The sequence below is a fragment of the Triticum dicoccoides genome, chromosome 3B (assembly GCF_002162155.2).
Source record: "Triticum dicoccoides isolate Atlit2015 ecotype Zavitan chromosome 3B, WEW_v2.0, whole genome shotgun sequence".
In the NCBI taxonomy this organism is placed as follows: domain Eukaryota; kingdom Viridiplantae; phylum Streptophyta; class Magnoliopsida; order Poales; family Poaceae; genus Triticum; species Triticum dicoccoides.
In genome coordinates, this window is record NC_041385.1 from 773122189 (window position 1) to 773133159 (window position 10971).

A 10971-nucleotide genomic window follows, 5' to 3' on the forward strand; every position below is an offset into this window, starting at 1 on the left:
CAGCACGCTGCACAAACCAACACACACTTCGACCAACACACACTTCGACCTATGCCCCCCCCCTTCAAAATGTTTATGAAAATTAAACGAGCCGAAGGGGAGCAGGAGGTTCCCTCGCGCCGGAGGCGCTGTGTCACACCGCGACGGACAACGCGCTACACGAACCAGCACGCTGCATGAACCAACACACACTTCGACCAACACACACTTCGACCTATGGCCCCCCTTCAAGATGTTTATAAAAATTAAACGAGCCGAAGGCGAGCAGGAGGTTCCCTCGCGCCGGAGGCGCTGTGTCACACCGCGACGGACAATGCGCTGCACGAACCAGCACGTTTTTCTTTAATTTGGTAAAGTTGTACACCTGTGCCTCTCCTAGTTGTACACCTGTGCCTCTCCTAGTGTTCACCTGTGCCTATAAAGAAGTCACACGATTGAACAATTCTGAACACTGCCGTTTTACATTAAGAAGTTGCTTTTTTTGTTACTTGAAAGGTCACATTTGATAGTGTTGGTAGTCCCCGCCCGTAACTACCCCATAAATCTCCATTACCCGGAAATATAATGGGAACAGAAAGGGAAACGAAAAAGGGAAACAGGGAACCAAGCGCGCGAACTGGTATTTTTTTGTGTTTCGCGCGGAAAGGGAAAACGAAAAAATGTGGTAGTATGAGGGTCAAAGTGCAAAACGCATGAAACCACAAACCGGAAAGGGAAAACCGGGAACCATCCGCCCCACCTGGTTTTCCCTTGCGGGAGCGCTCCGCGCGCGACACTTGTCACGCGCGGGGCGCTCCCGAACCGCTCGTTACGAGTGCTCGGAAGGAGCGCTCTTTAACTAGTTACTCCCTTCTGTTGCAGCAGCTTGGAATTCGGAGCACCCACAGTTCTGTTATAAGGGCTTCAGTTTAAGGCCCAACACACAGCACATATCACAACGGGAAGCCAAGGAGGAACAAAAAAACAACATCCGAAACTTTGTAAGAACTCAGGGGACCGTGGTAGCTGGCGGCATCGCTCCTGTGCACCGACAGCCCACCGCGACTCCATCTCCAACGCCAGCGCGGCATTAGTATGAATTGCCTAAAGCAGTTGTGAAAATCAGCGCGAATTTTGTCGAAATGTTTCTGGACTTCTTTGAAAACAAGACTAGATGTTTCTGAAACCCAGAAAAACATGGTCAAACTCACTTGTGAGGCGTGTAATAATGACTGAAATTTGCGTAAACATGTTTGAAATCCTTAGATGTTTTGTGTGTATTCATTCATTGGAATCGATGTGAACGTGTTTTTTTTTCTATAAACAATGAGAGTTCATTGACATATTTGTTATGAAATCAGTGAAAGCTTATACGATAAAAGCATTATAACTACTATACTTTTTTTATAACAAAAAGGGGTTTCCCTTGACTCCATTTATATTAGAATGAAACCACATAGTAACAAAGTTTTAGGCTCCCGGGCTGGGCCTGCAACAGCCAGCCAGGTCTTTTTGCAGCAACCGGGTTGCAGGGAATTTTATTGCAAGTTCAAACACAGATGCAGACAGCAGAAGAAACAGCCATAGACCCTAACACTAGCAACCAAAGACACAACCTAAACCTACATATAGTCTCTCTCAACACAGATGCAGGCACTAGAAGAAACAACCACATACACTAGAATCTCTCAAGACCCTAACACCCAGCTGGGAGGCATAGAATCCGGCGCTGTTCCTGGTCAGTCGCATCCATCAGCAGAACTAGTCCCATGCGATCCTCAGGAGCTCTCCCCACCCGCGAGCAAGCACATGGCCCACATTATAACCAAGTTAGTTCTTCATGTGATGTATGTGAAATAAATCCCTTGAGAAACGACAAGGACAAAAGGAATACATAGCAATAATAGTAAGCACAAGGCTTTGATAATCCCATTGCAAGTTGGACAGAACTGATTATCCATGTGTCCACTTCACACACAGTGTGCTCAGGACATGAGAGTCACATACATCTATTTCTGTACTCAACAGGGTGGTTCCATGCTAGTAGCTCACCTGGGTTTCTCTAGCACCACTCCTTCAGTGAAGATATTGATCCTGTTTGTGAAGGTTTCCAACATCTCTGTGCAATGGCACTATGGCAGTAATCAGTACATTTTATATAAGAAACATGTAGCAGAAGTTTGTGAAAATCAGAACTAAAGACAATAATTGTGGTAATCAGTTAGTACTCTTCTGAGCTGAAACCAACCTAGCGCATAGCAGATTAATTCATGCTGACAACAAAAACTACATGACATACTGAAATTGCAGTTTGACAAAGCAGAAAGACCATTACAATTGACTAGATAGATATCTAATTCCATCTGTTATGCGTCCAGCATCGACCAACCTAAAACTTGACTCGGCACAAACAAGCATTTCACAGCTTGCCAAATAGTCTCCCCAGGTCTAACGACAACATAAGGTCTAGCTAGGTACCAGAAGAGTCTTGTACAAGAGGTGCTAATTAACTTATAGAGATCATTTCTGCTTCGGCGTAGTACTGGAGGTCAAAAGGGTCAGCAAACCGAAAATCAGAAGCTATCTCGTGGCAGTAAGGAGGACCTGACACCTCCTCGAATGGGCTTCTGAAGAGCTCTAATTTGCAAGCTTTGCTGCTCCATTTCGCATTGGTCAGAGGCTTCAGCTTGGCATTGACATTGTCCCCTGACGAGAAATACTCACTGGCCACCACAACCACCATCTGGTCCAGCACCCGACCTCTCTCCGCGATAAACTTGAGGAAAGTAAGCTCGCTTCTCGACCCTCGGAACTCGTAGAAGAACAACTTCTTCATGCTCCGCAGGATGCATTCGATGGGGCCGCCCTCCTGCCAGAACTTGAGATTGACCTTGCCAGTGGACTCCTCAAGTATGCGGGTGGACTGCAGATGAAATCGATCAGCCGAATACGGCATACATGGTTCAGGGATCTTTTCTATGAGGACATATCATGCAGCAGTAGCAATAGCAGCAGCAGGCCAGTAATCTTATAATTAATCTGATTCACAGCTCTGACCATGCTAGTTATATAGGCAATTTTACCTGGACATGGAGAGTCTCCAGGTTGGGGAAACAGCGGAGAAAGCCAGGCACTTTCTTGACAGCATTGCGCACACCGAACTGCACCTCCATGGCCAAAATCTGGGCACTTGGAACAATGCTCTCCTTGCTCCCAGCCTGCAACGCACCCAAGACAGACAAGCTAATTCAGATCATAGATTACCATTATTAATTGACACAGCTCTGTTCCACTTGCAAATTGACACAGCTCTGTACCACGACGACCAGCTCTTGCTCTCCAGGCTGAAGGTATCCCAGCACACGCAGGTTAGGTGCATGCCCAATCTTGATTCTGAAAGAGCGGTTCGCCATGGCCCGGCTATTGACCGCGGAAACAGTTTCCCATTGGAAGAGCCTCTCCAGGCGAGGGGCATCCACCACGTCGATGTCCTCCATGAAAGAAAAGCCGAGCTGGACGCAGCGCAGGCTGTGGCTGGCGAGGCGGACGCGCACTCCGGTCTGGCTCCCCATTATGCCGAGGAACTCCAGGACGGGGCTTCTTTCAAGCATGAAGGCGAGGTCACGGTCCTCCATGACATTCCAGCAGAGGCCGAGCTCCCGGGGGTTGGGGAAGCTGACACTGCGCGGCACAGCGGCGGTGTCCGGGAGCCTCCAGATGCCGAGGTAGAGGCGGGTGAGGGAGGCGCAGCTGAAGATCGTGGCGGGGAGGCGCAGGTCAATCGGCCAAGGGCGGTTGACAAAGACGAGTTCTTGGACCCCCTTGGCGACGAGGATGTCGAGCCAGCGCGCCATTTCGCCTCGGTGCTTATCCATGGCGCTGCAGATGAGGTGGACGCAGCGGAAAGGCCCCAGGTGCGCCGCGAGGGAGTAAATTGCAAAAAAGCACCACAATTAGGAACCCTAAATCAAAAAACCACCACTATTCGGTTTTTTTTTCAAAAACCCATCACAATTGCGCTGACAGTTTGCAAAAAACGCTGATTGAATGATTAGAGTCGTTTAATGCAAATTTGACGGATGGGTCCCACTGTCAGGTGCCACGTGGCCAGCAGAATGGACGGCAGAGACGGACGTTAAACAACAGGTCAACCGAGAACTCTGCCTCCTTGGCATTCTGCCAAACAGGTAGCAGGCACACCTCAACCCGGCAATTCGACCCATGGGTACACTCGCCCATGGGCACCCGATCCCGAATGGGTAGGGTATGGGTCTCCGTGTGCGCCCATGGGTACGACCCACGGGCAACCCGATTAGTGGTGGATAGGGTATGGGTACAAGCCTACACCCATGGGTTACCCGATGGGCAACCCGATTAATGTGACATGTGGGTGACACGATGATATTATGTAATTATTAACTAGTTATTTTGTATGTATGCACAAGGCACATAGAGAAATAGAGGAGGGAAATGTAGGTTGATTGCAGGGATCTATAAATGCATGGGCCAAGCACGTAACACAGAAAACATGAGAAAAATAATTGCCAACCGAATGAGAAAAAAAATACGCGTGAGGCACATCTGCACATGCACATAGAAGACAAAAGGACCAGGACCATCCAGCCATCCCTCAAAAAAGAGAAGCACCCGGCCCATGTCTTGCCCGAGCAAGCTCAAAGCACCTGGCCCATGTTCCACTCGACTCTCACTCGTCCATTCCAGTGCAGTAGTCCTGATCGATTTAGTACCACCTCGCTCGCGGAAGTAGAAAACGATGGGTTGGATGCCTATATAAGACAACCACATCACAGTAGAATGGTAGTAGTGTGACCCGATGGGTCCGCAATAGTGTCGGGCGACCCAGCGGGTTCGGGCATGGGTCTAACCTAAGACCCATGGGCAGGGTCGTGGGTTTGGCTATGCACCCGATTATGTTTCGGGCATGGGTCTGGTTTAGGTCGACCCGATCAAACCCGACCCGATTGCCACCTTGAGGCACACCAGATTGGCAGCCCGATGTATCTACAGATCTACTACATGGTTGACCCACCGCTGTCGAGCGCACGCCACCGTCCGTCGGAGTCGCCGCCGAACGCCTAGTCTCCGCGCTCGACCTTTCTCTTCCTCCGTGCGCCGCCACGCCCTCTGTCCCTCCTCTGTGCTCTCTCGCAAGTTGCAGTGGCGCTCCACCGCGCCCTGTCGCCGCCCACTCATGGAGCTCGTGGCCAACGGCCGAGTCTCACAACGCCGTCATGTCAGCTAGCCCTGCCATGGTATCCTCCCTCTTCGCACAAAATCAATTTGACTAGGCTGTCTGGAATCGGCCTTGTCATGGCCGTAATCTCAACCCCTGACCACACCTCGCCACCGCCCGAACTCGACTTCCGGCGAGCCCCAGCCCTCGTCGTCGCCCCCAGCGGATGTGCGTCGACACGTCGGTGCCGCAGAGCATCTTCACGACGAGCCCTGCGACCTCCTGCCACCTCCCAGTGTCGCCCTGATCTGGCAGTCGCCGCCGCCGCGCCCAAGGCCATCGTCCTCGAGCTCCCCTGCGACCCCCACGTTGACTACAAGACAGCCGTGGGTCGGGGGCGGTGGATTGCCGGCGTCTGCGAGTCAGGACTGCGGCGGCGGGAGAGTTTTCTCACGGGCCGCGCAGCAGAGTGGGTGGCCGTGTCGCGGTGGCGCAGGCCCTGTGCCCGGCGGCAAGGAGAAGGGTGGCGACGGGGGCTAGGGGAGGTCGGGGACGCGTGGATCGTTGGCAAGGGAGCAGGGGTGCCCTGGATGCCGGAGCACGGATCTCGCCGGAGTACAAGCTCTTCTCGCTACCGTCCGTCGCTGCCACAACCGCTCCTTCGTTCTTCTCTCCTTTTTCTTTCATTCATTTTGTTTCAATGACACACGGACCCCACCTGTCAGCTCGGTTAGACAATAACATCCGTCTCTTCAGGGACGTTACTAGGTGCCACGCCAGCTGAATTATGGGTCCCTCTGGTCAGATTCCGCATCAATAGCTGTTTATTCGTGTTATTAGTGCTTTCTGCAAACTGTCACCTAGAAACCGGATGTTTTTTGCAAAAAAATGAATGGTGGTGGTTTTTTGATTTAGGGTCCCTAATTGTGGTGATTTTTTGCAATTTACTCGCCGCGAGGGCGCCGGAAACAGCGGCGGTGACAGCGCGGGGAGAGGGAGACGTGTCGCCGTCCGGAAAGAGATTGATGTCGAAAAGAGCCAGGGGCGCCGAGCGCCAGAGCGGGCGCCAGCGCGAGGAGAGGGCGGCGGTGCGCGCGGCATCCTTGGCGGGGAGGCGGGAGATGATGACGCGGAGGAGCAAATCGGGGAGGCGGCTGATGCGGTCTACGCCGTCGGGGACCCACGACGCGCCGGCGAGCGAGAGGGAGGCGGTGAGGGAGACGGGCGGCTCCGGCAGGTAGTCGTACACGAAGCAGAGCATCGCGTTTATGCCGAGGGAGATCGTAGCAGGATCGCGGCCTTCGCGCTCCATGGTGGCGAGTATATCGCTCATGGAGGTGCCGATGGTAAACTGAGAGTCGCCCATGGCCGCCGGTGGAGGGGGAGGCGGCCGACGGCGAGGGATTTGGTTTGGGGGAGGGGTGGGGAATGGAGGCGCTGTTTTCTGGAGGAGTGTGGTGGTGTCTGTGGTGAGCTGCTTCTGTACAAGCGCTCGCTCTTATGGGCCGGCCCATGAACGCGTCGCCGCTTCAAGAATCTAACTATTGGCCTAAAAGCCCATTCTCCAACTCAAAAAAAAAAGTGTAACTATTTTTTAGAACAATCTCCACATGTTAATAATCCGATAACTCTAGAGGCCATAGCATGTCGTGAGGCCTTGGCGCTTGCGGCTGATCTATCTTTGGATCGTTTAGTAATTGCCTGCGACTGCAAACCAATTGAGGACGACATCAAGAAAGGGTTGGGAGGCCCCCATATCACTATTGTGAAAGAGATAAACATGAGAAGAGTATGTTTTGCCAGCTGTGATTTTATGTGCGAACGTCAAGCTTCGAATCAGGATGCACATAATATTGTAAAATTTGCTGTATCGTTTCCTAAGGGTCACCATGTGTGGCTTCTATCCCCTCATGACCCTCTTTGTATCCTGTTGAATAATGTTCAATTTTAATAAATTTTGGTATCCCTCAAAAAACATCTGTACATGTTAAAAAAAACAGTGTTCATGCATCTCAGAAAACATGTATTTTCCAGAGAACAGACCAAAACGAAACAAAAACAAAGTGAAAAAAGGAAGGGAAAAACAAAATAAAAACAACAGTAAAATAAAAAACATGATTAAATAAATATAAAAACAATTACCGTGGGAAGAAATTCCTACAGTTTCGGGTCCAAAAATATGAGTAAATAAACATAAAATATAAATGGGATAAGAAAATAAATATACAAAAATTAGAAAAACAAAAAACATAAATCAAACTGAAAAAAGGGGGTACGGCGTGGTCCATGCATGGGCACGTCAGAGCGCACTCTAAGAGAAAATGAAAAACTAAAAGAAGAAGAAGGAAATAGGGCCGCTAATAAAATTGGCTAAATAAAAAAGAAGAAAATTGCCTACTAAGTTAGCCCACAAGGGAGTTTCTTCAAGCGAACGCAGCTAGGTTTTGGCATGGGGATCCCTAAAAAAATCTAGGTTTTGGCATATGCCACGCTAGCGAGATATGGGCCCAAATGTCATATGCAGGTATCTTTTTTTTTTGCATGTAATACGTGTCTCATTCATATCATAAAGATTAAAGTACAAGTCACGTAAGGACCGACATGACAAAACTGAAAAGATAGCAGAACATCTCTGAGCTTGACACCAACGCCCATCACCTGCCTCCGGCACCACGACAGCAGCCACCGAAGAAAAGAATGATGGATCACCTCCTTACCCGAGCTCGACGCGGCTCCATCGCTGATATGCAGCTTTGCGGACCTTCAAGGTGGCTCACCAAAAGTGAAGCCCTTACCGTTGAACGAATCAGACCAGGGCAACACCCCGGACACGCCATCGAACTTCAGATCTGGCACCCCACCGCGACTAAGACGTCGCGGAAGGAAACCATACCTGCCATCCACGAACCACGAACCACGAACCCAACACATGTTCCGTCTTCCAGATGTCGTCGATGCAGACCACAATCTGCATCCGCTCCTGGACTACCTCCCAAGCTCCGCGCCGACGCTGGAGCAAACGCCGTCGCAACGGCGGAGCCCGAGGACATAGGTCCACCACGAGGATGTCGCCGCCGCCACGCCATCCTTGCTTGAACAGACTAGTTTCCAAATCCATCCCCAATCATAGGACCAATGGCCTTGTCAAGGAATGATCCGAAGAATCTTTATTCAGCGCTGTCATCGTCGCCGCCGAAACAAAGACGATGAACAGTCTAAAAATTTAAAACTACTAGAGAGTAAAAACAATCCACACGCGTGGATCCGGCGACCCCCCTCACTACCGACGACCGAGGTCGCCGGCGGAGGGGAGCCGCCGAAGGACGGCGCTGAAAGATTGGGTCTCCTGGCGGCGGCTAGGGTTTCCAGCCGCCAGGGCCAGGAGGAAAACGATTCCGCTGTTGCTACTCGACTACCTGTCTGGTCGATGTTACAATACTGGCTGTCATATGCAGGTATCTCCTGGGTATACCAAGCAGCTTCTCTCCTAAAAAATACAGTATGATCCAATCTTTAAGGCGATGCACTTAATAATCAGGTACTCCCTCTGTCCCATAAGATATCCACAAGTACGATTAGCCTGCAGATATCAGGAGATGCAACATAAAGTATCATTGGCCTGCAGATATCCACAAGTACGATTCCTAGAAGCAGCAAGCATGGAGGGACGCGCCTAGTTCGAGAAGGGAGTAATAATTAGTAACCTGCTGTTGCGGGTAGGCAGTGGTGTGGAGGAAGGGAAAGAGGGCAGGGTTGGGGTTCCAGGTCGGACTCCTGGGTGGTGAGAGCAAGTGCGTTGGGACGGTCAAGAAGGAGAGGGTTTTGGGAGCATTCCTGGCCTCCCTCCTGTCCTGGGTGTGGGTTTGGGTAGATCACTTGCTTTGGTTCATCTCTTCCGCTCCTTGGGAATATGATATGCGTCGGTAAAAATACCAAGACTATTTCAATCTTTGATGACGAGAGTAGGTGCAAACATGCATAGTATACAATGGAGATGCTATATCGATGATGAGAGTCGCACATGCATGCAGGCGGACATGTCTGCAGTGACTGTGGCTAGCCGAGAAGGAAGCGATTGAAAAGGGGTGACTCTGGTCAAGTCTGTTTTTTTTTATGAGATGCGGTCAACTCTGTTTCAGAACCGTGTTTCGTTCACGCGGACATACAAGAACATTGCAGATGTGTCCGCCTGCATGCCTAGTTGCACGGTCGCACCACTGTCAACTGTGAATCACTCACGCCCGCAAGCCGCTAATCTAGTGATCAGAAGAACTCATGATTTTCACAAATCACAACGAACATGCGCATGCGTCCAAATTGATTATTTTGAACATTCAAATTCTCTGTTTTTAATCTTGTTTTAGTCAGAGTCAAGATAAATCCTAATTTTTTTCCAACTGAAAATGTTGGGTTGAGATTGAACAAGTACATGTGTAAGCAAGTAGTACAGCTAGGGCCTTTTGCACGACGCCCCTTACGACCTACTCCACATGCTAGTTAGTACTCCATGACAATATCAAATCAGTATCATTAGGTTTGTCATGGAATGTAGTTTCATATTATATATATTTGGTATTGTAGATATTGATACTTTTTAATATAAATTTGGTTAGAATTTGTAAAGTTTGACTTGACATAAATCTTATACGTGGAGTAAAAAGAACAGAGGGACTACCTTGTGCTTTCTTTTGTAGTGACTAGGTGTGCACATCCAATGAGAGAAGGACGACTGAACGAGCTTCAAAAGATCTCTTCTGTCTTTCATTCGTCTCATCTCATTTTCTTATTTGTGGCTAACTGCAATGCACGTCGATAATAGGGAAAGCAAGTCGCAGTCCGGGTCCTCGATAGAACCATGGAACATGGTGGAGTAGCAATTCATAGCCGAATAGACACCAGACTCTGTCCATCTCCAGGAAAGCTGATCTAGGCTAGGGGAGAGAGTGTTGTGTCGCAGAAGGCACCATAAGTGAATGTAGTGGACATAACCGCAGGTCCAAGCGTGCCAGCAATGTCGGGATCCCGGTGCGCTGGTGCAAGCCATGCTGAGCTATCCGAATCTTGCGTCTTCTTTGGAGAACTAGGTCATATATTGTTCATTTTATCTTATAATAATGTTTTTACAACCTGCAAAAAGTAGTAGCAACAAGCTAACACATAGCAAAATGCCAGTTCGTCGAGCTAGCTATGGCAATTCATAAATAGTTATTATTTCTAGAAGTAAATTACAAGAAAACCATATAATGTATTCCCTCCATTTCCTTACACAAGGCCACTATCAAAAATACATTTTGCATCAATACAAGACCACCAACAGTAATCGAGGCAAAAATTAATGATGTTTCCTCGTACTAGCAACCTTTTAATACTTACATGCATGTAGTCATAGTGACACTCCGCCACTTCCTTCCCATTCATCCGTTGCATGCTTGTGGTGTATTGATGATCCCGGTTAACAAAAAAAATTGACTTGCAAAGGAGGGTCATTAAATTTTATCTTGGTACCTGTAATATGAGTTTGTGGCCTTGTATAAGGGAATGGAGGGAGTAACACAATTATTCATATCTAATCCTCTCTACATGCAATTATGTCAACTCAACATGTCATCATGCATGAAAAATTCCAAATTAATATGCATGCATGCTACTTATATTCAATAAATATTCTACAATGATACAATAGAATAAATTATACATATTCCAATTTCAATTCTCATATTAATCCATATAGTCATATTACAACAAAATTTCTTTGAAATAATTCCAGCCAGTTCCCATCGAACATGTGGGGTGTTATT

General features: G+C 48.8%; 1 protein-coding gene across 1 annotated transcript; it reads right to left on the bottom strand.

Moving 5' to 3' along the window:
* Positions 1-2286: 2286 nt before the first annotated feature.
* LOC119282152 lies at positions 2287-3876 on the bottom strand. The gene is made up of 3 exons (XM_037562471.1): positions 3297-3876; positions 3063-3197; positions 2287-2902 (listed from the first exon to the last, which is right to left on the bottom strand). Exons 1-3 carry the CDS (start codon positions 3852-3854, stop codon positions 2486-2488), a joined length of 1110 nt encoding a protein of 369 aa, XP_037418368.1. The 5' UTR covers positions 3855-3876; the 3' UTR covers positions 2287-2485.
* Between the last annotated feature and the right edge of the window lie 7095 nt (positions 3877-10971).

Coding starts and splice junctions, on each gene's coding strand:
- LOC119282152 (XM_037562471.1), bottom strand. CDS start 3,854: ATGGATAAGCACCGAGGCGAAATGGCGCGCTGGCTCGACATCCTCGTC. Junction 3,198..3,296: donor AGCAAGAGCTGGTCGTCGTG/GTACAGAGCTGT, acceptor GGTGCGTTGCAG/GCTGGGAGCAAGGAGAGCAT. Junction 2,903..3,062: donor TGGAGACTCTCCATGTCCAG/GTAAAATTGCCT, acceptor TTTCATCTGCAG/TCCACCCGCATACTTGAGGA.